Source organism: Melospiza georgiana, chromosome 6 (genome assembly GCF_028018845.1).
Source record: "Melospiza georgiana isolate bMelGeo1 chromosome 6, bMelGeo1.pri, whole genome shotgun sequence".
NCBI classification, from domain to species: Eukaryota; Metazoa; Chordata; class Aves; order Passeriformes; family Passerellidae; genus Melospiza; species Melospiza georgiana.
The window spans coordinates 30,602,447-30,628,413 of record NC_080435.1 but is presented as its reverse complement, the minus strand read 5'-3'; the positions used below and the strand labels follow the sequence as shown (position 1 = coordinate 30,628,413).

Here is a 25,967-nt window from a genome sequence, read left to right as displayed (position 1 = left end):
GTAAGCTTTTAAAAATTAGTCTTTTAAATTAATTGTTGTTTTAAAAGAACAGAAGACTTACAACATTGAGTGACATGATGATCATAAAATTGATACAGACTCCAGTGCCAGATGTTGCAAACTGCCAATACTTCTTGATGAAATACCACTTGAAAGAAGCAAACTGCTCCATGGCTACCAGTCGATACACCACAACTGCAAACACTGCAGTAAGGACCAGTGAAATCTACAGATATGTATTTATGAGCAGAGGTATTAGAACAAAAGGAATCACATCTGAAATTATATCCGCTGAAATAATAAAACAAGTGTTTTAAAGACTAATATTTGTTTTGGAGAGCAGAATTTGAGAGAACAAAAAACTAAGATGAGTTACAGCATTTCTTTACTGTTCTTTTCCAATATAATTATACTCCATCTTGGGAAACAAAGCAGTAAGACAGACAAGCAGTTTTGCCTATGTTACGTAAATCCACTAATCTTAATGAATGCACTCATGCTGAGTTACTATTTACATCACAGTAAGATGAATTACAATCCAACAGTTCTAATATTATGAAACATCACCATGAAGAATATTCCTGAGACAGACACCATCAGTCGACTGAGCTTATCAGGGAAAGGCTGAAAAGGTTCGGGTTTTCCTGTGATGGGATTTACTCTTTCCACTTGGGAATATTTAGCTTCAAACTGGGGACGCAGCTCTTCCTGGAATGACAGGGTGGATTCCATTTGTTGTATTACTAATTTCTTTCAAGGATCAGACATACATGTAGAACATTATACTGATAAGGATCATTTTTCATAATGCTGCAACTCAAATACCTAAATAATTTGCTCTTTTGAAAATCCAAAGAACAGAAACCACAGGAGCCTTCCCCACTATGTGAGGTGTTAAAAAGAATCATGGGTCATATTGCTGACTTACACACTAGATTGTCTGCAAAAATTGGTAACAAAACTATAAATTAGGGCCACTTAGAATGGTATTGTTTGTGTTATGAGAGCATTTATTAAAAATAGCCACCAGCTTCTATCTACCCATCCACAGAAAGCTGCAAAACAAGTGAAGTCTATAGACTTAAACTGCAATTAAATCACCAATACAGGTAAACTACAGCTATGCTGACTAGTAATTTATAGAATAAAATAAATTATTAATTATTGCTGATGCCGATAACAGAATGTTCAAGGATAGGCTATGCCTCTCCAAGGATACTAAATCTAGTTTCTGTCTTGTTGCTTGTCTTGGTCTTATTTTTATGCAGGATCAAGAATTTCCAGAACAAGAACCATGGAACTGAAAGGCATCTGTACTGACATCAGAAGCAGCTACTGTCCTCTGTATTTGTACAGTATTACAAATACAAATACAGGAAGTATTTGCACTCAGTTTTTCCAAGGACACTTTTAATAAATGTACAATTATATTTGGAATTATAACATTAGTTGCAAAAAGCAAAGTATCCTTGTACAATCTCAAGCATACCTTTGTATTCTGCAACTAGTGCTATAAATACAAATATTATCTGAATGACAAACTCAGATGACTAACATACAATATGGATTGATACTGAGACTTTAACCATGCTGATAGCATGGTTTACATGTAAACTTCTATTTCTCCTTACCTCTTCATCTTCCCAGTCTATGAGGTCCCAATCATAAGTCAATACAGCTCTCCGTCTTTTCCAAAACTCCAGAAAGACTGTTGCTGTGGAAAACAACTGTACTTTAGCTACAGGAGGGGAAAGGGCCATGCACATCTTAAGAAAATCAGCAATGTAACATATCATTAGCCACTTTCTGACAGTTTCCCTCATAGAATCTGAAAACTCTAAGTAGCTTCAGGATAATCCCTGTTAAATTTAAAACAGTACTTAACAATGTTTATCTAAGAAACATATTTTTGCTGTCTGCAGTAGCTGTACAGAAATAGGCACCTGACAATATGAGACACTGTCATCCCTTTAAATTCATCATTTTTCTTTTCATTTTATTCAACACGTAGAATCTTCTCTTGAAGAAACAAGGAAACACATACACAATGATATCTATTAATAAGGAGCCAAGAGCTATCTCCTTCTATTCAGTTCAAATAAGAACCTCACTTCTTTCCCAGCTATACCAGAACTGCATATATACTGTATATAATACTGTATATACAGTATCATACTGTAGCAGTCTTGCTACTAGAATAATTCTTTAGACAATTATTTCTAATAATTCTTAGATATGAGACCATAATCAGATTTTCCATACACTTAGGGGTTTGGATAAGATAATTACACCTAATAATTAACTCCAAATTTCCAAAACACTGTTGTCTGCCACTGAGGAGATGTAACCTTGCTTAGGGTATGACTCCTGAAAAAACTCAGAATTGTCCAACTGTTCTTTGAAAAACAATGAATTCAAATAGGAAGTAGGAAAATTTGCTTCCTTCTAGAAAGCCAACTGCTCAAAAGAAGGATTTCTAACTCAAAATAAACAGGAGGGTCATATATTCCTACCTTTATCTATATTTCTGTACTATGCTTAATATCTTTTTGGGTTTCTAGACATACTTGATACATAATTAGTTATCATAATTAGTTATATATTATACCAATATCTACATAATTATGTATAATTTATATAATATATACTCTTCACATTGCTCTTAACAGCGTTGCATACAAAGAATATAAGCTGGGAATAACACACACTCAATAAAAAAACCCAAATGAACAAGTTAATAGAACCAGCCCTTATTCTCTCTGGCCCCTGCCTGAAACAAAACGAACAAAAAATCTAAAATAAAATTTAAAAAAAAGAAAAACAACAAAACACAAACCCTCTTAAAAAATCACTCATGGGAAAAAACATAAGAAAGTAGGCGAGGCTTGCAGACAAAAGAAATAAGCTACTTTTTTCAGGTATAAATCTCCTTCATTCAGGTGGTGAAATACCCACATACATGGACAGCCAAATAATTAATGATGCTGAAGAATAACTAATGATAGAATTTACTGTGCTGTCATATGAGAGCTCATGTGTGGGAGTTAAAAAGTGGATCATCCCAATCTGCTTCATAAATAGAAAAAGTACCCCTCACCAAAACCTCACTGAACAACATATGCTGAACAGCAGACCTACCACAATCATGTGACTTCAAGGTGAGGTTTTCTCATCCTTCTCAATCTAACATTTGAAAAATTAACGCTTAATACACAGTTTCCAGTTTTGTACTGCAAAACAACTTTGCACACAAATTCAGCCTCATTCATAACCTCTGGACTGATTTAGTTTTCAATTTGCTCCTGGCAGCGTTCACATGACACTCACTGCTCAAGGCCACAAAATATTATCCATCAACTTTCCACGTTAATTGTAAAAATTCTAATTCTTCACAAGGCAGCAGAAATCTTTGGCATGCTCTTAGAATTGCTATCTGCCCAGAAAACATTGCCTTGAGAACACCATCCATATATGTTTCATGACCTCACTCCATAGCAACATGGATTTGAATTATCAATGTGGTTTTGATTTACTCCCCTCTGAGTATGAGGTCTGTTTATAGAAACATGGCATTTTCTTACAAAATGAAGCTTTTGTTCCAGAATCATGAAATGTGAAATGGGTAAGATAGGAAGGGAGTGGATCATCTGGTCTAACCTCCCTGCTCAAGGAGGGTCATCCAAGAGCATATGGCACATGCCTGCCATATGCTGACTGAGATATTCAAGAACAGGCAGGTCTTGAATATCTTCAATGCGGGAGGCTCCACAGCCTCTCTGAGCAGCCTCTTTCAGAGCAAGCAGGAGAGAAGTCCTTCCTCACATTCAGGTGAAAATTACTGTGCATTAATTTCTGCTCATTGCATCTTGTCCTATTGTTTGGCACTAAGCAGACTCTTAACACCCTCCCTTTCAGATACCCAGATATATTGATGAGATCCCCTCTGTCATCTCTCCTCAAGGATGAACAGGCCCAGCTCCCTCAGCCTTTCAACAACTCCAGGAGCTCCTTGTCTTTCTTGACATGAGGAGCCCAGAGCAGGACACAGAGCTCCAGATGCGCCTCACCAGGCGCTCCAGATGTGCCTCACCAGGCACTCACTCCAGATGTGCCTCAAGAGGGCTGAGCAGAGGGGCAGGATCACCCACCTCAACCTGCTGTTCTCCCTAATGCACCCCAGGACCCCACTGGCCTCACTGCCCACAGGGCATGCTGCTGGCCCACGGACAATTTATCATCCACCTGCTCCTTTTCCACACAGCTGCTGCCCAGCAGGTCAGCCTGTACTGGTGCATGGGCTTGTTCCTCCCCAGGTGCAAGACCCTGCATTTCCCTCTGTTGAATTTGACACAGTTCTCTGTCCATCTCTCCAGCCTGTTGAGGTCCCTCTGAAGGGATGCACAGCACTCTGGGGCCATTTCTCCCATCTTTGTGTCATCAGCAAACATGCTGAGGGGGCATCTGTGCCTTGGTCCAAGTCATTGATGAGTAAGTTACACAATACTGGGACCAGTATTGAACCTTGGGGTACACCAGCAGTGACAGGCCTACAGCCAGACCCTCTGCCAACGATTGCAGTTCTCTGGGATTGAGGTGAGGCTGATTGTTAAGCAGTTTCCTGGGTCCTCCTTCTTTCACTTGAAGATGCGGATGACATTTGCTTCCTTTCAGCATTTGGGAACCTGTCCTGATCACCAAGACCTTTCAAAGACGTTTGCAAACAGCCTAGCTTTGGTGTCTGCCAACACTTTCAGCACCCATGGATGCATCTTGTCAAGGCCCATGTACTTGTGGATGTCAAGTTTGTCTAAGGGTTCTCTCACCCAGTCGTGCTTGAGCAAGGAACCCGACCTTCTTTTACCCTGGGCAGCTGGGACAGAGATTCCTGAGGCTGGTCATGTCAGGGAAGACCAATGCAAAGAAGATGCTCAGTAGCTCTGCCTCTTCTGTGTCTTCAGCTACAAGGGCCTCCCTCCACTTAGTAATGGGCCACGTGATCCTTAGTTTTCCTTTTGTTATGGATAAGCCTTTGTATAAGCCTTTCTTGCAGCCCTTCACATCCTTGTCCAGATTTAATTCCAGATGGGCCTTGGCCTTCCTTGTTTCAATTCTACTTCCTCTGATGACTCTCTATATGCATGCCAAGTGACCCGACCCTGCTTCAATCTCCTGTATTGGTATTTCCTGCTCATGCTTGACAGGAATTCTTCATTCATTCACACAGGTCTTTTGACTGCTTTGCCTGATTCCTTTCTCAATGGAATTCATCATTCTTGAGCCTGGAGAAAGTGGTCCTTGAACATCAACCAGCCCTCTTAGACCCCTCTTCCCTGCAGAGCCAATTCCCAGGGGATTTTTCCAAGAGATCCCTAAAGAGGGTAATGTGATCTCACCTGAATACCATGGTTGCAATTTTACTTGCTGCCTTGTGTCCTCTTTATCCAGTACTGACCTCCACAATCACATGATCCCTGCAGCCAAGGTGGCTCCCAACCTTCACACTTCCAACCAGACTTCCCTGTTTCTTAGTATGAGGTCAAGCACATGCCACTCCTTGGGGAATCCTCTACTACCTGTTTCAGAAAGTTGTAATTAATGCTTTCCAGGAGTCTCTTGGACTGTTTGTGCTGTGTTGCTTCTCCAGCAGATGTCAAGGTAGGTAAAGTCCCTCACAAGAACCAGTGCTGTGACTTTGAGGCTGCTTCAAGCTCTCTACAGAAAACCTCATCCACTTTTTATTCCTGATCAGCTGGCCTGTAGCAAACACCCACAACAGTGTCACCCTTACGAGTAATCCCCTTTTTCCTGACTCATAAGTTCTCGACTTACTCCTACCCCAAGTCAGAGCTGAATACATTCCAAGTCTTGCCTCACACAGGACAACTCTGTCGCCATGTCCTTCCTGGTCCTGTCTATCCTAAGCAATGTGTAGCCCTCCATGACAACATTCCAGCCACGTGAGCTATCCTACAACATCCCCACCAGTACATTGAGATCAATATTGCAATTGATATTGATCAAGATGAGATCAATTTTATTGATGATCAATATTAATTTAGGTAATTCTTATGTCATTAACACTTAGGGACATAATGTTTCCAGCATCAACATGTGATAAATCAGTGAGATTTCTATTGCATAACACTAACTTATTTTACCAACCTATTTGGGTCTTCAGTGAGTAACTTGGTTTGGTTAAATAAAACTATTTTAAAAAGTGAATTTCTTGCAGGTTCTCTATAAAATAAACTTTGAACCCAACACCCTGCAACTCTCCTGTGGAATGACTCAGAAGCAATACTGAGGCTGAAGAAGTAAAAGAAACAAGTAAAGGAAATAGCTCCGTTACAAAAAAAACATCAGTTTCCAGTGCAACTAACTTCACAGAGATTTGTTCTTCATATGACTACCACAGTAAGTCCTCCGACCACAAGTCATGCTCTACCAGCAGCTGCCAATGTCACAGAGAATGTAGTGAAAAGAACAGAAATTATCAGCAAAGCAAAAAGCAGATCCCTTAGGCCCTCTGATGGCACCACCTTCTCTTCAAATGTGTCGAAAAAATGGAATAACTCAGCTACAAATATCCACAGAATGTCTTTAGCAACATTTGGAATAACAGGTGACTTTTCTGAAGTGAACAAAAGTGCTGAGCTACATCTCCTTCCACAGTGACACCAAGGTATTTCACAGTCATCCACACCACCCCTGGGACTTTAGTGCTTCCAGTGATAACTCTTCAGTCAAACCCACCATGTTATTCCCCCATCAGTATTATTCTCACATCACCCATGGTGAAGCAGGACAATCCTACCTCAAATTTCAACTCTATTCAGCAGACAACAAAGATAAATCATAATTCCAGCAACCCTCCTACTGCATCACCAAAAGATGCCGATGAAGGTAAGGATCTAACTAAAATCCAAGTGGTTTAATAAAATTATAATGCTGATATAAAACCTTTTTTTAAATCAAACTGGAGGCTTTATAAGACATGTGAACTTACAATTTATCTAGTACAGACTAAAACTGAAGCTCACCCAAAATAAAACATGTACTTTCAAATTATTTATACTTTAATTAATTATTTAATGCTTCCAGAGTGGGAGAACCTAGTGAAAATAGGTATTGTCTATTTTCACTGGAATGGATCTTCAAAGCAGACGTGTATAAATTAGATGTAAAATATACAGCATTTCAGCTTATTAAAGTTCAGAAATTTTTGTGACCAAAGATGACTTCTTATAAACAAAGTTCCAAAGGAATTACTCATTGTGCGTTTAATTACCAAGATAAGTATGCGTGGGAAAACAATGGAACATAAAATTGTCATTGCACTTTTCTGCTATTCTGAATCAGATCTTCAGAAAAAGAAAATATTAGAAAGGCACAGTAATTTTTTGCATTAATTAGCTTTCAAGCTTTTAACACAGGACTGAAAGTACAGTTTGTACTAAGAACTGAAGGATCATCAGACTTTCATGTTTCCCATCATAGTTAATATACAGCTAATAATTACAAGGCACCTGATTTTTAGCTAACATCAATTGAAAAGGAATGAGAGTTGGAGAGCGCGTTCACTTCCAAGAAAAACTGAGTATCTTGAAGAAAGGTTTTATGAAATTTGAAGGAAAATCTTGAAGAAATGCATTTATTCTGCTAATTAAACAGGTGCATGAAGCATTACTGAATTTTTAACTTTGCACACATAGAAACTGAAATTCAGAGGCTGCAATTTTAACTGCTGTCTTAAATGCTTACAAATAATTGCATTCAAAGAATGATTACTGGTTTTTTGTTTAATTAAAAAATAGTTGTGATTCTGTAATTAATCCTGAAACCTTTGTATTTGATTAAAAACTCATTTAGCGGCTTTTTTATTTTTCCTAAATCCCCTTTATTACTCCAAACTTCAAGGATGGAGATGTCTGTTTTCATTTACAAAGGCAGACAGTTTCTGCAGATAGGCTGGTTTACTTATAGCTTGCAAAGTGTTTCAGACCCTTGTTGAAAGTCTCACTCACTGGTTTTATAGATTTATTATTCCCATTCAACTGTTTAATCTTTGCTTCTTTTTCTCACAGACAAAAACAACAAAGAAGAAATAATAGCTGGCATCTCTGCAGGAGCATTTTGGGATCTGTATTAATTGGCCTGGTTGGATATTTTATATGTGCTACAAAGAGGCCTGAGTCATTTTCCCCCAGAAAATTCCTATTTCCCACAGAAAACTTCCTATGCTGACACAAGGAGTGACCCAGGTAAGGAACAGCACAAGCGTTTGCCGCGGCAGCTATATATAGACACGAACGGAGACGGGGCAATCCGAACCAGTGACATGAGCTATTTATTCAGCACATCAGTCTCAGCACATTGTTAGGACAATGGAGACAGATTATGTTAACAGCTCTCTGATCCAAAGGGAATGCAAAGGGGGTGTTACATTACATCATAGCATAAAGCTATCTTAGCCTAGGTTTCAGCTAATCACACAGAGCAAAACATATTGACAAAAATTCTATCCAATCATACGAAACACATGTAATAGTAGTTAACACAATAAAGACTTATTTTCTAACACAATGGCTCGTTCATGAGAGACAAAGCACAGAGACTCATTCATACTAACCTTCTAAAGGTATACATTAAATAACCTTGTTGCAACCTATGAAGACACATTACAGAAGTCTATTGTGCTATTTCTCACATCTGCTCTACTGCTTAGAAAACTTTTCGCTGTATTAGCAATGTTCACAGGTCTGCTGTCTGAAGCCTGCCTTTTTAACCACTTTCTCAAAATCCTCTAATTTTATGAATTTCAACAGTGTTTTGCATAAGTGTTCCTTATTTCTGCACAGGGCTGCTTAAATTGTCGTCTTACTGAATTATTAGGATATCATTGACTCCAGCCAAACTAGCTTTCAACTGACATTAATTTATTATTTAAAAATTTTAGCTTAACCAATATGTCTCTTAACTCTGTATCTCCTCCTTACAAGTTCTTTCTTTAAGCTCTGAAACATCAGGAAAATAGTATCTAGTATCAGTGAACGTGTTCAAAGAATTGTGGGCAAATTTAAAACTATAGCTCAAAAAGCTCTCCCAAACTGAAGAAAATCTAAACTCTTTAGTCATCCAATGTCAGTTACAAAATTAGGGATGAAGCTACATTTGTTTTCAGAAGTAAAAATATTTTTAAGAGGTTTAAAAACATGACTGCTTTTGTCTTCTCTGTGAGTATGTAAAAATGCGTACTGAAGTGCAATCACAGTCCAAACATTTGTATCATGTTTCTGGTCCTTATTTTTAAATATTTAAACAATTACTGAGAGGCCAAATACACCTTTTTTCTCATAGAAAATAAAATCAAAAGAAATTTTGGCAATATGCCCTTTCCAGCTTAAAAGCAAGAGCTGAAAGCTGCCAGAACATCAGATTAGGAAGCAGCTTTGAAAGCTGACCATCCATGGGAGTGCTGAATGGGTGTTGCTAGAAGGACATGAGTTATCTTCAAAAATAATGAATCAGGGCATTCATCTCTTTGTCTCCCCTATGTCAGAAAGCAGTTAACTGGACTTACATGTGAGGGACTGCTGAATTAAACTATGAGGTACCCAGCAGATAGTGATTCAAATCTTTCAAGCCATATATAAAAAAAAAATTATTATGTTATTCCCTCAGTTCTTCACTAAGACAACTCCCTTGAACCATATGAGAAGAGTCAGAGCTGCCTCACAGCAGACAAGACAGAGGAAGACAATGCAGGGTGCCCATCTGATGGCATTCCAACTGCTGACATCACACCATCCCACCCCTCATTGCAATGCTTGCTTCAGATTATATTCCTGCCTGTTATCTACATCCCTTTCATTTTTTCCAGAACATGCTGGCCATTGTTACCTTACAGCCATTACTGAAGTGAAACTATTCCATCCTAATATAATTTCTATCTGAAAAATGACTCAGGTCATTATTTTCCCAGATTTACCTCTGTACCTTCTTCAGTGAATATGCCAAGATTGATTAGGTTTACTTGGATTATTTAATTTGGATTACTTGAGGTTTGCTGGGGAGAATGGAATTACTGAGTAAAATGAGCTACATCTAACCTTTGACAAGATGACACTGATTTACTATCACTATCAAGGGGAAAAAAGATGACAAGCTTCTATTCCTCTGTCAAACAGATCTTTTGTCTGAATTGCAGGCTAGATCTGTAGAAATCATTTAAAACATATCAGTATAGATTAGATAGAAGAAATACTTAACAAGAGAGGAAAGGATATATATATCCTCTACCTACATATATAGGTATCCCAAAAAGCATGGTCCAGTTCTGCCCAGCTAAAGAGTAAAATTATGGCAACATAAAGCAAATAATTGCATAGCTGATCTGCTTGCAATTACCAGATGTGTCTAAATAGAAAGAAAGAATATGTAAAAGAAACAATTGTAAAGGCTCAGAATAAACAAAATAAAGTGCAGAGAAAACTACCCATGAGGGATATGTCCTGGTTATTATGCTCTGCTAAAACACTTTAATTAGTGTGGAGACTGTGGATCACACTGATGGAATGGAATTATCTCACTGTCTGTGAATGATGCCATGAGGTTTTATTCAATATGTGAGTAAATTACATGCACATACACCCCAGAGAGAAACTATGTCAGTCAAACCGAATATGAGCAAAACAGGTATTTATTTTAAATATCAAAGATTTCAGCCCATATATGCATTTTTGCCTTTTTTTTTGAGTTCAGTCATAAAAACAGCATTATGTCCCATCAGTGCCAGGACCTGATTACTAACATATGCAGGATGTTTGGTAGTACATAGTATGCAGCACATAGTATGCAGCATGTTTGGTAGCAGACTGAAAATCTGAGACAAGATTCACCTATATTACATGAGAATATCAGTCTGATGCTTGAAATGAAGAAATATGTAATGGTCAGCTTTCACATTCCTTAGCCCATATAATACCATCTTCCCGGTGGTAAAGCAGTGTCATACAAGCAAATTCCTTGTCACACTTGAATCTTGGCCTCAGATGAAAATGGAAGGAGCTCTCTTGAAGGAGAACTTAGAGATGAAGAGATGCTAAGAAGCTATCTCTGTTGTCTGCACTGCTAACTATATAATTAAATGCACTGTATTTTAGAAATTTTACCAAGTAATAATTAATAATTGGAAGACAGTAATAGCAAGATTAGCAGTAAATGAAGAAGCATGAATGAGGAAATTAATCAAAGTGTGCCGTTAGTTATAGCAAGTTAATTTTTAACAACCCCATCATAATTTTTGCATGTATGAGGATGTGCTTCTGTTCTCCATGTAACTATTTGATGTTTTGCTGTTGTTTGTACATTGTTACTTGCTTTTACCATGCCAGCCTCCAAAATCTGTGACATTTGTTCTTACTTTAAGTTAGAGTCATTAATACTTATTCATACACATTACATAAATAAAGATGTTGTGTACCATTTCATTCAAAACTGTGAAACTCTGGCTTGAATGCAGACAGCTCTGTGTATGTGAACTAGGGCTATTTTCTCAGTGTTTACACAGACAAACATGTTCATTGGTAGAACCAATTATCTCTGGTTCTGTCTTCTTCCCTATTTCCCAGCAGCAAAATCCTCTTAGCTGCAGTGAAGGCGAATTCTACTGAGGATTTAATGCTGGGCCCATTAAATCTGTCTTTTATGGCACTATTACACTGAGAGTCAGGACTGTTTTTGTAACTCCAGCTCAGCAGTGTCCTCTGTGGATGCACCCCGCTTGGCTTTGTGCTGCACAACACAATGTGTGCAATGGCAGTGGGAACATAACAAGAGATTCAGACTGAGAATTTCAAAGGAAACACCTTAACTGCAGTAAGCACTTACCCTCACACATTTCCTATACCTTCCTCTAATTAGTTTCCATAAAACCATTCTCATTTATTCCGTAAGAATCCTCTACAAGATGTGTTTTTGATATTGGCGCAAGATCAGTAACACAACCCACATGTTTTCCTCTAAAAGGACTTTGTCCTAAATAATATAAAATTCAGGCTTAAAGACATTTAAGACCCTAAAGAAAATCATTACATTAAGCGTTTATATACATACATTTACATAAAAGGTGTTAGCCATCTTCAACTTTTATCTAGAGCTATAATCTCCTTTGTCAAGTAATCATATAAAAAGGTCAGGTGAACAAAACAAAAAAAAAAAAAAAAACAAAAAAAAAAACCAAACAAACAAAACAAAAACAAACCAGGAAAAAATGTACTTACCCCAAATTGCCATGAAAATTGCAAAGAAGACAGTCCCTCCGTTATCAAACAAATGTGTAACCTGAATAAAAAAATGAACACATCAGGAAAAAATAATCGTGCCATCTCATCTTTTGCCCCAAGTAGTCCCAGAGTACATAACTGGCATCAGAAACCAAAAGCTAAGCTTTCTCATAACTAGTCCTACTAGCATGTTTCTTCTACCAAGGTTTGTCAATGTCACACTGTGACTGCCAGTGTAATTTGAAATCTGCTGTTCCAGACTATTACTTCACGCATCACCCGTCATTTTGTTTCACAGACACTGAGCTGTTTTGTCCATGTCCAGACAGACTAAAATTTCATCCAGAATTCTTGTCATATGGTAGGTCAAACTTAATCTCAACCATTTCTATTTAAAGGTTTTTATAAGCGAAAAAACCTCTTCACTTTTCTCCATCTACATACTTACTGTCTCTTGATTCCATTTTCTTGTTCTACCTAGGTATTTTGCAATTTCTGGTGCGATTATTTAAGTTTGAAGAATAGATTCTTGCAGCAAAATATTTAATTGTATAAAATCTTCACATTAGTTTGACAGACCAAAGCAGGAGCAAAAATTCAAATAGAAAGTAAGCAAAGGAAACAGAGTAACAAGATAGTTACAGAGAAGAGTAAGAAAAACCTTACAAAAAGTTTAATTATGAAGTCCTCACAGAGGAATTAATAAGTTGATGAAAATAATTTATTTATAAGGAAATTCTCACAGAAAGGAATTTTAGAAAAACCCCAGATCACTTTAGAGCACTCCCTTATTAGAAAGATGCATTGCAAAGGCTGAAAACAACATCTGTAGAGAAACAACATGATTTTTAGGAAACTTGGCAGAAACAAGGGCAGCTATTTTACAACCACAATCATCCTGATTGCAATAACACAATAATTACCTTGGCATATATGCAGCTTTCATTGAGTTTTTGTAGTGTGCAATTGCGTTCACACATAGGGCACATAATGGTTTCATTTGCCTCGCAGATCTCTTTGCTTTAGTATGAGAGAGGAAAATAAAGGTTATAAAAACACTTCTAGCATTCACAAGGTTTTCTGAGTTACGCCATTTATATTCTCTGTTTGTCAACAGTGCGTGCACCACAAAGCTGAGCAAATAAAATAAATTAAAAGTGAATATTTGGCTTGGAAAGTCTAATCCCAAATCAGGAACCTGAACACTATGGGCCATAGAGTAGCATACAATATTTCTAGGCATCATGTTACACTTCTCACACTAGCAAATTCTCTCCCAAATATCTCAAACAGAAAAACAAAAAATTGCTCAATTTTTTCAAATGCATTTACAGCCTATTTTTCTAAGTTATTATAAGATACCAAACATTCAGAGGATAGACAACACTGGTACATCTACATTGATCTCAGTCAAATGGCATCATTTGTATGTAATTGAGCAAAGAAGACAGACACTATGACAAGAGGCAAAAGTCAGTAGGAGAGGGGGATATTTGCTCCCTTTTGGTGGTACCCTTCCTTCTTCTCCATTTCCAGCTTGCCCATGGCAGCCAGAGAGAGGAGCTACAGAGAGAATCTTCTTATACACAGAGGGCAGAGACTCATGGCCCTGTGCTGAGCTGAGATGGGCTCCTGACATAGGCTGATAAATACATATATATATATCTTACATGTAGTATATATTTATATAATGTTTTTATACGTGTATATATATATAGCCAACTGCTAGCAGACCCTGAGCATGGAGCAGAGGCAGGCACTTGGACAAGTCATAAGACAAACTAATTCTTAGATGTGACATCCTTCTGCATCATCCTCAAATTACTGCTGCACAAAACCTATGGCTGGCATGGTTTGGTTCTATGGCAGTACATACTCCTGTATTTGCTTATTACTTCTCTATTGAAACTGTGCTGGATATCTGGGAAAAAAAAAAGAAAATTATAGTTTCCTTCCTGCACTAGAGGAACTATAGTTTCCACCCCACTAGAGGTGGGCTGATGGCAGCTTCCTGCACCTGAGGGGTGAAGGCACATCAGTGAAGAAAGTATCCTTCTGCAAAACTGATTTGATCATCTCTTAAATTCAAATTTTGTAGTACATAAGACAGATAAAAAGTGGGGCTTTGTGATGGAATTTATCATACTTAAATCAACACATTCTAACAGCAATGGATTCCTCTTAACAGGCATAATAAACCTGTTTCACACGAAACAGTGATCAGCAGAAAATATTGAATCTGGGGCAACACGCCAGTTCTGACATTGCCATAATGCCCCAAAATTGTGTTTCAATTTCTAATTTCCACTTTAAAAAAATGTTTACATTTTTTTAAGATAACATATCCAGTTCTGTTTCTGCCAGATTGCTGTTGAACACTGCATTTGTGTATGGCAGCAGCTGAAGTGCTTAAAATCAAATGATAGATTTTAATACTCTTACAGATGCTTATCTAGAATTTTCTTTAGAAGAATGCAGAAACACCAGGTAAATAATCTCTCAATCCCAGACTACAGCAAGAATAAGAACAGGTGTGCAAATCCATCTACCTGCTAATGGATGACACCTGTCTGCTCTAGGTACAAAGTTCCTGTCTAATCCTTACACCTTCCAGGCTAAGTAAAAAAAAATCCGGCAAGGACATGGCAACAATATCTGTTATCAGTGGCCTTTAGAAATGCATAAGTGCACAAGGTGATACAGAAAAAGTCTACATATATTTTATCAGCCAGGCATAATCAACGTGAGTCACACATTTCACAGCTGCTCTTACTAACAAAGTTGTAGCAATGCACTGACAGGACAGTGCTGTGCCATGACTGACCAGAAGGACTGCACACATTCACACAACCAAAGGCAGGTAGCACCTTCTCCACAGAATTAACACATCCAGATTATAGATGTGGGGCTGCCACAGAGCACCTGGTTAGGACTTCTGCCATAACCCATCCTCTGGCAGCATTGTGAAATTAACACTGGCTAATGATAGCTATAATAAATAAATTAATATTCACCTTCTCTTGTAGGCATACAGAGCTTATATGAGGGTTTACCTAACTTTGAGTCTCTTGTTTTTCACACAGAGCACAGAGGCCTGGGGCACACTGGCACTTTGTGTAGCACAGCACAACACTGAGGTGCCTCAGGATGAGACCCAATAGAACCAGCACCACAGGAACACACTCAAATATTCTTTGTCTGTGTTTTCTCTGCAGCTACTAAACAGCAGCCAGAGGAAAAAACTGAGGACAGAAACCCTCAAAAGACAGCCTACCTCTGTGCTCGTTTACAACACCCTGCAACCTTCAGCAAGGAAGATAGCTGCATTTTTCTGTTAAAAATGAGTCGTACCTGCAAGTCTTCCTGGGAGAAGCATATGACACACAGGAGGTGATTGCCTGTTCTATTCTGTGCTGGCGCAGCCTCACCTTGAATATGGTGTGCAGTTTTGGGAGCCACAATACAACAAAGAAAGAAAGCTCTTAAGACAGTCTCCAAAAGAGGGCCACAAAGATGGTGAAAGGCCTAGAGGGGAAGCCATATGAGGAGCAGCTGAAATCACTTGGCTCGTTCAGCCTGGTAAATAGGAGACTGAGGGGAGAAATCACAGCAGTCTAACAGCTGGAATCTAACAGCTTCCTCTCCTTCTGGTGACCAGTGACAGGACCACAGCAAATACATGAAGCTGTGTCAAAGGAGCTGTAGGTTAGATGTTAGAAAAAGGTTTTTCAATCACAGGGCAGATGGGAACTGGAACAGATTCCCCAGGAAAGTGGTCACAGTACCAAGATTGACAGAGTTAAAAAAAGAATGTGAACAATCATCTCAGGCACATGGTGGGATTGCTGGGGCAGTCCTATGCAGCCCCAGGAGATGAACTTCAATGATCCTTGTGAATCCCTTCAAATCCAGGATATTCTATGATTCTATGGTATAAAAACACGTAATAGCTTACAGTTTGAAAGAATGAAATTATTAGAAATTTTGTTCTTTCTCTCGGGGAGTTGCCAATGACACACCTTTCTCTTCCACAAGAAAGAGCTATACCTTGATAATAGTAGATTATGGCCCCTTGTTCCCCCTTTGTTGGTACTGTGTCATTGTACATGTGACAAATACAAGACTGACAGTTCAACAGCTGTGGTCCCTGTGCTCTAAGAATAGGCTGATCCTCGACTTTACAACCACTGCATTTTGAAGGTATTTATGATGAAAAACAATCATAATACAGTATCTTAAAGATAGTATATATTCCTGGCTGTTAAGTTCATTGCATTTAACTATATTTGATGTGGTTTGAATTAGTACAGTTTCTAAGGAGTTTGCTGTACAAAGCAAGCTTAAAAAAAAGTGTTCATTACAGCACTGTAGAATATAATAACTCACTGTGAAATAGAAGTTAAAGAAAACTCCTCAGATAAAACTTGAATATGGTCTTGCTCAAAGCCAGACAAACAGTATTTTTTATGAAATCTGACTCCAAGTATACATACAGCCTAAGCACCCAAACTGCTTGGAGCAACACCTGCAATTGTGAGAACAGATACTGATACTGTCTGATAACAGCTAATGGAATACTTTGCAGTACAGTGGATCCTCAGAGAGTTCCCAGAAGTACAGTCAGCACTTGAGCACCCTCATCACAATATCGAAACTGACACAGAACCCTTCCCAGAGCAAAATCACAAAAGTGAGAAACTTGAAACTTGGTTCATTTTATGTGGTTGCAATCTCCCTGAAGCTGAGTCTCCTGGCTGCAAGTTACATTGATACAGATAAGAATTTTGTTAGAGTCCAAGTTTGCCACTATTAATGAAGAAGGAAAAAAAGACATAGGTCAAATTTGAAGTTTAGTAACTGTACTACACTCTGGAAGTTATAGGAAGATGGAGGTAATGAGGGAATATAGCTGGTTTTTCACCCATTAGCCTTAATTAGATCAACAACTACTGCAGTATCAGCAACATGAGCATTGGTCCTTACAGACTGGTCTGTTTTTCCTTAGTGGGAATCACTGCAATGCAGTGATAAGAATGGCCACTGCCCGCAGTACACATTTTACTTGATGCAAAACAAATGTACTATGTGCAAATACTTGACTCAAAGCCCCAGTATTCTATTTTGGTTATTCTTTCATTATTACCATATCTGCAAAACATTTAAAAGTACATCAATCTAAGATGTGCCCGACTGTTCTTAATCAGCTGTTACATATTATTAAATAGAATTTTACCTTACTTGGCTGGAATCCATTGTAAATAATCCATAGAGGAAAACAAAGAGCCCAACCAGAGCAGCAGGAATAAGCATTCCAGTATACCATCCCAGCCAGGCAAAATACAGTCCAATTTTTTCACCAAAGTATCGCCTACATGAAAAGGAAACACATATATTGTTTAAAACTAAATTTTCTGATGACTTCTCTCTACTGTCACAGTAGCAGAATAATTCTAACAAGGAACTATCATTACAAGTTTCTGGTAAAATTATCAATTTGCCAATCAGTTTTTTTTCAGGCTAGCATAATATTTTAGTGACACTAACTGCAGATTTATGAGAACAAGATAACTGCAGTGCCTCTGTAATTGTGATGTGCTTGCAATGACTAAGTAGATGGACAAGGAGCAACATTATTAAACACAGGATAGACAGACAAATGCATGCACACAGATAGAAAAAATCTGGAAAGGGGTAAGGTAAGTTAGTATGACTTAAGTATTCAATTTAAAATCATTTATGATAGATAATCGTACATAGATAATATCACATATTTCCAACTATATTAGTGAAAACAATGCTCTGAAAACACAAGCTGAAGACAACTTCAATTCTTCAAAACTTGGGTATCAATTGCCAGAACAGATGAAATAGCAGTGATCAGAAAGTCAATCAAGGATGAAACAGCATAAAATTGCCCCACGGCACATGCTTAGCTCCACCAATAACCAGTTATGACTCAGATCAGGAATAAAAACTTACAGCAAGGAAAATTAATTACTGGTATGCAATGCCAGAGGGGGAAACTGTGAAACCCAAACATCATCATTATTTAACTTAAATTATATGTATTTCTCTATTTTACATTTGGTAACCTATGACACTAAGTCTAACACGTAAAATAAGAGTTATTTAAATCCACATGGAAAAGTTAAAATTCGGTTGCATTTTAAGTCCTCTGCATCTGGTAACTCTGACTATCCATGTGGATAAGAGTCCGCTTTCAAAGGTGCTCTCAGAAGGGGCAAGTGTCTCTGATCAGCAGACCACATTATGGGTTTGTATTTTAAGTTTCACACTGCACATCTTGAGCAGTTGTAACTACATGTTCTTTAAGAGGACTCATTTGAAATTAACCTACAAAAGACCATCCAAAATAAGCAACTTCAAGAACTCCAGCCTTACCCAATAATAGGGAATATATAAATGTTATAGGAAAGCACAAGGAATTTATGAATATAGTTAGCACACTGTTGCCAGGCTTTTTGTACCAGAGAAAATCTTCAAAGTACTCATACCTGATTAAATCAAGAGGTTGGTATTTGTACCACATTCCCCACCGTGCCCAGCGCTCATACAAGAGGTGTCTGTGATTCTGTGCTCCGTGTGTTTTGATGGGATGCCTGCTTTTGTGGCTTCCCTGCAAAAAATCCACAAAGACATGTAAGTACATAACCAGGCACTATGGAAAATGTATACGTTTCTTAGGTATTTCTGATTATAATTTTAATAGAAATGTTCCTTATATTTAATAAATAGGTCTCTTATTCTGGGCACATCTGGAACATGTCATCAGGAGCTAAGTAAGGCAAGTCTGACATAAGAGGCAGGGTTACATACACTTCTGAAATGGTCAGTTTCTCTAATAATTAATGACTGAAACATATTAATACAACTTTAAAGAAGTACTCAGCTCTGTATTTATTTCACTAATAGATCCTACTTGTATGCTTTACCTATTTAAATTTTTCAAGAAATGCTTGTGGTATATTTTTATTTCTTCTATAAAATTTTTTAACATTTCTAGTATGTCTGCTTTCTTCTCCCAGACATTTTTTATCACTTTCTTTCACTACTGTTGAAGGTATAGAAAAGTATATTCTTTCTGTGGTACATACTTTCTAAGATGAAGGAAACAGAATTGGCATTATTTTGAAGTTACATAGGACTCTCAAGGCATTAAAAGCAAAACAGAGTCAGTCTGATCCAAAAGGTGTCCTTCCAGGCCGTGTCTGACATTTGTAGACCACCTAACAGACTAAAAGAATAGCCTCATGCTTGGCAGTCAAAAGGTATCACACACATCTGCTAGAATCATCTTGAGCAGAATGTCTTGCATTTGTAATTTTGATCCAATTCTGAAGCAGGACATATCCCTTACTTTAACTTTTTCCCCAAAGAACTTCCATCACTCAGCAGTGGAAAAGTAAATATTTCATCAACTGTTGACTGCAAGTGAGCCAAGTAATTCTCTTGTGAGGAGAGCAGAGTTCTCCAGCGCCCAACTCAGTTAGTGATCAGGTAGATTCTTGACCCTGTCAGATGCAGGTAACTAAGCAATTTAGATTTTATCAGGTATTTGAAATCTTGAGCACTCCTCAAAGTTCAAAGAACATCATCAACTTGTTGCAATCTGCTGACCCTCTGACTTAAGAATGAGTTACAACCAAAGCTAAACACAGCAAAAGGTCCAAGTCTACTCCTTTCTCTTTAGTGTCAGGACAGCAGCATACCAAAGATGCCAACACTGAGTGCGACCTTTGCAGAATTTAGGAACACCCAGGAAGAGCACATCAACTTATTCTCACAGCAGGCTGGATAAATAACTGGAAAGTATTACCCAGAATTACATGTTTTCATTTTTTTTCCTGATTCTTTCTGCACTGTTATACATAAAAGAGTTAAACTCAGCATTCCCACTGGGATTGAATCTTCACTCTTATTTGTTCATGTGGAAAAGGAAAAAAAATAAATTGAGTGTTCCACCAATTTATCAGTCAAGGAGCAATTAAGGTAAGCATCAGTCAAGGAGCAATTAAGGTAAGAGTGGCTTTAAACTATGATTTCACTAATTTTAACTGAGATGTGGAAGCAGTAGCTTATGCCATAACAAAGGAACATGTAAAATGGATATGACAGCATGGCTTTGATGCCAGAGAAAGCTTCACAGGTTTTTATGGTAGTAGAGCCAGCTTTTCCCTGAAGTCAGTAAAGCACAGCTGAAGCATTAACAATGATGTTACATTATTTATCTAAAATACTCCTTCTCTGACTTCCTAGTAATTAATTATTAAAGCTAAAGTATTTAATAATTTAAAAAATACTCCCAGCCATTTGTAAAGCCTTTGAAATATGAAACCAAGTCGCAATATTCAGCTGAAACACCCAGAGTTCAGAGCTACAACCACCATGTTCCTCAGTGTGGAATTTGCAGACAACCCCAACAAGGGAAGAGATGAGAATCTTGACTCCATGTTTCAGAAGGCTTTATTATTTTATTAAAGATATTAAAAGAAAATTATATATTAAAACTATACTAAAGAAAGAGAGAGGAGACCTCAGAAGGTTACCAAGGCAGGAATGAATAATAAAATCTTGTGATTGCTCACAGCCTTAACAAAGCTGGTTGCCATTGGTCATCAAGTAAAAACAATTCACATGCTGGGTAAACAATTCTCCAAATCACATTCCAAAGTAGCAAAACATGGAGAAGCTGAAGCTTCCCAGCTTCTCAGGAGAAAAGATCCTAGCAAAAGGATTTTTCAGAAAATATGTCTGTGACACCTGAGAGCATTTCAAGGACTGAAATGTGTGGTTTGCTGGTTTGCTTCTTCTTTTCAACATAAGAGAGTTTTCTCAAAACCCTCTTAAGTCAAACACAGGTTTTTAGTTCATTTTTTGGGTTTCCAGTCTTCAGTAGAGTTTTGAACTAGAGGAAAAAGCACTGTCAAGTGTAGCAGTGTGGGGTTTAGATGGTGGTTGGTGCTACCTCTATGTCATTGCCCAGTGAGCATCTCCTGTGGAAAAGCTGCTTGGGGCGCATTCAGGCAAGGCAGCCAAGTCCACACGCCACACTCACCACAGCTGGCCCAGCCAAGAGAGGCAGGAGGGCCTTCTGTAGGGTCAGTTCCAGCAAGGTTCATTTTAGCACACCAAAGAGGAACCAGGGACAAAAGACCAATCAGGTTCTCTGCACAAGGCTATTATGGGGGGGCCTATGGGGGTGCTACCAAGGGAAGAAGGGGCTGGTCACAGGGGTATCCCAGCCACTGAGGAAACAGGGAAAGGAGAAACCAGGGGAAGTTGGGACAAATGGGGATGGGAACTGGGATGGATCAGTGTTGTGCAAGACTCCATGGGGAAGTCCTTTCCCTCTGCCCAGGTGTAGAGAGACTCTATGGTAAGTCTCTCCAGGGGAGAGCCCTGGGGATTTCCCTGAGGGGGAAAGATCCTGAGAATTCCACAACTCCTCTGTTTTTTTCTTACTATGAAGACTTCCCCAGTGAACATCTGCAGACACTTCACAGGGAAACATGAGTAAAACAATAAAAACTAAATCCAGCTCCTTCAACAGCCTGAATAGTCTTTTTGAGAACCATGTCTAAAGAACAGTCTCAGTGTGTATTAGAAATTACCCAGAAGTATTCTGAAAATAGTAAACAGGAAATAATTACGCAGTCTCCCTAACTGTGATCAAGTGGACAAGCTATTAGAAAAACAAATCCTTTGGTAGGTGGCAAGTAAAAATAATTTAATACAACTAATTGGAACAATTTGGAACAACTGATACTCTCCTTAAGAACTCAACAGGAAATGTAGAGTTCATAAAAACCAGAAAATAGTTATAATATCCTAGTCAAACCATAAAATGTTCCAGGATGTTATTATAATATACAAATTATCCCAAATTTGGAAAATTTTAAAAGCCAATATCAAAGTAAAAGCTATAAATTAAAGAAGCATCGAAAAATTACAATATGAAATGAAAAGTTTGCAGGACAGAATTAAAGTAAGATCCCAAACCACTAGTGGAAGCTTTAATCTAAATATGAAACTAAAAATCAAATTAACCAGGTTACCTCATGTGGTGGAAATGCTGCTTCATATGTGCCATTATTTAGTAACCTATTAATACCTAAAAAAAAAACCAAAAAAGCTTTAGCTCTGATATAAATTTTTCATACACATTTTTCAAGTCACATTTGGAGAATGTAACTTAGTGTTAAATGATAAGAATGCTGCTGAAGATGACAATCAATAACCCCACCAACAACTTCAGCAGTGGTGCTTTCAGATTTCTGGCTCTGTCAAACTAAAGAGCAACTTGCCAAAGCACCAAAGCCTGAAAACTTTCCCTCAGGGCTGAGTGCTCGTACCAAATTGATTGTGAGAAAATAGTTACATTCACACTGTATTCCTCAGGGCATATAATACAGATTTTATGGGTGACCAGATGATCTGATAGAGTGGTATGGATAGACAATCCTTGAGGCAGTGAAACTCCTGCAGGGTTAAAAACTATTAGGTATCTATTTAGCTACCAGCTAAACCCTGGTATTTTTAAATATAAGCCAGCTGAAAATTCCATATCAGAGCAGTGCTCTGTACCAGACTGACTACTGCATTTTGGATCAGTTCCTAGAGTCTTTCTAAGCCCAGATTTGTTGTACTAGCACAGCACATTACAAAACTTGAAAAAAATAAATAACCATTGATAGGTACAACAAGAAGTTTCAATAGCCTTTAAGAGCAAATCTGTAGACAAAAGTTTCCTCAAGAAACAGGTACATATGGTGGAACACAGATTGGTCTCTTAAAATATACAAATTATACTAAACTAATCTTATAATGAAATTTCCCATCATCAACTTCAAAGGTGCTAGGTATGAACATTTATTCTACCTGTTTTTCTTACTACCACTTTTGTTCAGAAACTCAAGAAACAGTTTTCTGTAACTGGAATCACCCAAGCCTCTGCATATTAAATCTTTAATTGAATTCCTGCAGAAAATATAGAAAATCATGCATACATTCCCTGGTCATTGAAAATGAAAATTGGTAGTTTGACCTTCTAAATGGGTAGTTTGACTTCTGTATTATGAGTGTTGATATAAAGCAAATTCAGTCTTAGATTAGCTGTCTCTGAGCTACACAGACATCTCAAATAAATCAAGTGTGGCACACATTGATTCTACTGGACTGAAACTGATGGACAATAGCTGAAGTACTAGGATCAGTCCTTGAAAACATTTTCAGCTTTCTGAGGTAGATGTAACCCTTACTGTGGCTCTCAATAATGTAAAATTACAATAATCTCTCCATTTTATTTTAATGAATGAGTAATTAAGTGAAAAATATTGCAAATTTTCACTGAAATATTTAGGTAGAAAATGATGGGACAATGTTTCAATTCTGTTACTGTGTGAAAGATTTCAAGAATAGGAAAAAAATTAACTGAGTTTATTCAAATGGTATTTTTCCAGACAATTAAAGATGAACAATTTTATAGCTTTGGGTTAGGTAAAAAATGTAGCATACTCACCCATTTTGGATTTTCCATCTTCATACTTAGTTCTCTGTAGCACATGATGCACAATTCTACTTCTTGTGGAATTGCTGAAGAAGCTGTCTTTGTTGTTTATCGTAAAACTATTAAAATAATGAATGTCTTAATATTCATAACAATGCACACACGTTGAAACATAGCTGTTCAAGTGTTTTTGTTTGTTTTTTTTTACAATGATTTAGTGGAGGTTCACATTCCTTAAACATAAGGTTATACACTGTTACAGCAGGTCCAATGAAGTTATCCTTATCACAAATTAAACCAAAAATATCCTACTATCTAGTTAATTTCTGTTAAATAAAGATCTTCAGTAACAGTGGTAGCCTTAAATTCAAATTACTTATGAGTTGACAGTTGTCTGTGCACTGGAACCACCAAAATTATTATTAAATAAAAACCAAATCCACACACTGGAGACTTGCGAAGCAACTCCACAACCATTTTCCCTTAGAGGATCCCAGGATGGAGCCAAGTAAAGCAGCCTTGGCCAGATGGCTCTATTCTGGATGCGGGAAATCTGATATGCAGGGGCTTCTTCCTGCTCAGCTGTGCCAAAAGTTGCTACTACAATTCATTACATCAGCTGAGCTGATTGAGAAAAAAACACCAGAACCAGGGGATTGATCCAGTGCAGTATGGTAAATTACTGGGGAAAAAAAAATTGAGTCTATAATGAAATTACTCTGTTTTTCTGGGGTAAAGTCAGTTCACTACATTTAGGTTCTTTACTGAGTGGAAAAATCCTGTTTATCCTAATTCATACTTCTATTTTAAATTAACTTTTATCTTCTAAAACAGTTATCACAAAATAACTTTAAAATTAAGAAACAGAATTTTAAAACCTAACTTTTTAGGTACTGAAAAAAATTTATGTCACATTTTAAATATAGCATTATCAACATGCTGATTTGAACACATATAGTTTCGTTGTACATATATTTGTATTTTCAGAGGCAATAGATCTTTTTAAATGCAGATCTGGTAAGAAAGAAAAAGAAAATTATCACTGGTCTTAGCTTGCTTCTGGTGTTCCAAATCTCAACTGGTTTTTGCCTACATAAAGTAAATAATAAGCACAGAAAACTTGAGCAAGTATTTGCATTTTGTAATGTAAGGGAACAAAAACCCAAACATCTTCTAAACTAAAATGGAAACATTCATCTTTCCATCAAATTTCAGATTATGTTACTGAGTGACCATCAAATAGCAACTAACAAAGAGCAGATTTTCACTTGCAGAGAATAAAATCAAATATGATACTTGGTACTGCCAGTGACCATCTGTCAGCAGCTCCCTTTCTGGCCCTTGCTCAGAAGTGAGGAACAGAAACCCTTGTGGTGCGTGGCGCTGCCTGCCCACCCCAGCACTCACTGGTGGATGCGCGCGCGGCTGAAGGGGGCTGTGTAGCAATCTGTCTCCTCCAGATCAGGCAGGGCCTCCTTATCCAGCTTCATGGGATTTCTGGGCAACCAGCTTTTCAGCTCTCTAATGTTCCTCTGCAAACTGAGACAAGAAGTCAGATTCACACGCTCTCATTTCCTCGTCATTTCTATCACCGGCACTGCATATTTATTGACATCATACTAGAAATGAAATTAAATGAAAGCAGGAAACTTCCACATTAAGTAAACAAAAGAAAAGAAATAGTCGAAAAGCAAAATGAACAATATTCGTTTGCAATCCATCTTGAACACTTTACTTGAGTAAAACTCATCCTAAAATTAGTGAGCTTATGGCTCAAAATGGGACTGTGGTATTGAGTCTGCAGAAATTAATTTTCCAAAGCAGTTCATCTGGCAGAACTGTAGGTGCTTATGCTTTAGCCAAGAACATACCCAGCTGCACTGAACAAAGCAAGTGAAACTCCTCCCCACTCTCTTGCCTGGCAACGTGGACACTAAAACTAATAAATTTTTTAAGTATATTTGAAAGTGCTAAGGATCCGATTATGGTTTTCTGATTGCAATAAAGTTTTCCCCTGCAAAATTTTCTTAAAAATCCAAGAGCTGATATTGCCTTATGAAATATACAACAGTATACCTAAATATCATATAAAATAAAGGTCATGTTACACTAAAATGGTTATGCAGTATTTAGACAAGAAAACTCCTAAATATGGC

The 25,967-nt window shown here is 37.7% G+C and overlaps 1 protein-coding gene across 2 annotated transcripts in view; it reads right to left on the bottom strand.

Annotated features, from left to right (window-relative positions):
- ANO3 (anoctamin 3) overlaps positions 1-25,967 on the bottom strand; it is an 86,719-nt gene that overhangs the window by 12,373 nt on the left and 48,379 nt on the right. For both annotated transcript variants that reach the window (XM_058025538.1, XM_058025537.1), the window contains exons 8-17: positions 25,219-25,350; positions 23,824-23,930; positions 22,361-22,416; positions 18,800-18,921; positions 17,518-17,652; positions 13,208-13,304; positions 12,282-12,342; positions 1,632-1,714; positions 568-708; positions 62-226 (exon numbers count right to left, since the gene is read on the bottom strand). In XM_058025538.1, coding sequence (XP_057881521.1) covers positions 62-226; positions 568-708; positions 1,632-1,714; positions 12,282-12,342; positions 13,208-13,304; positions 17,518-17,652; positions 18,800-18,921; positions 22,361-22,416; positions 23,824-23,930; positions 25,219-25,350 — 1,099 coding nt within the window. The remainder of the gene's footprint in view (positions 1-61; positions 227-567; positions 709-1,631; positions 1,715-12,281; positions 12,343-13,207; positions 13,305-17,517; positions 17,653-18,799; positions 18,922-22,360; positions 22,417-23,823; positions 23,931-25,218; positions 25,351-25,967) is intronic.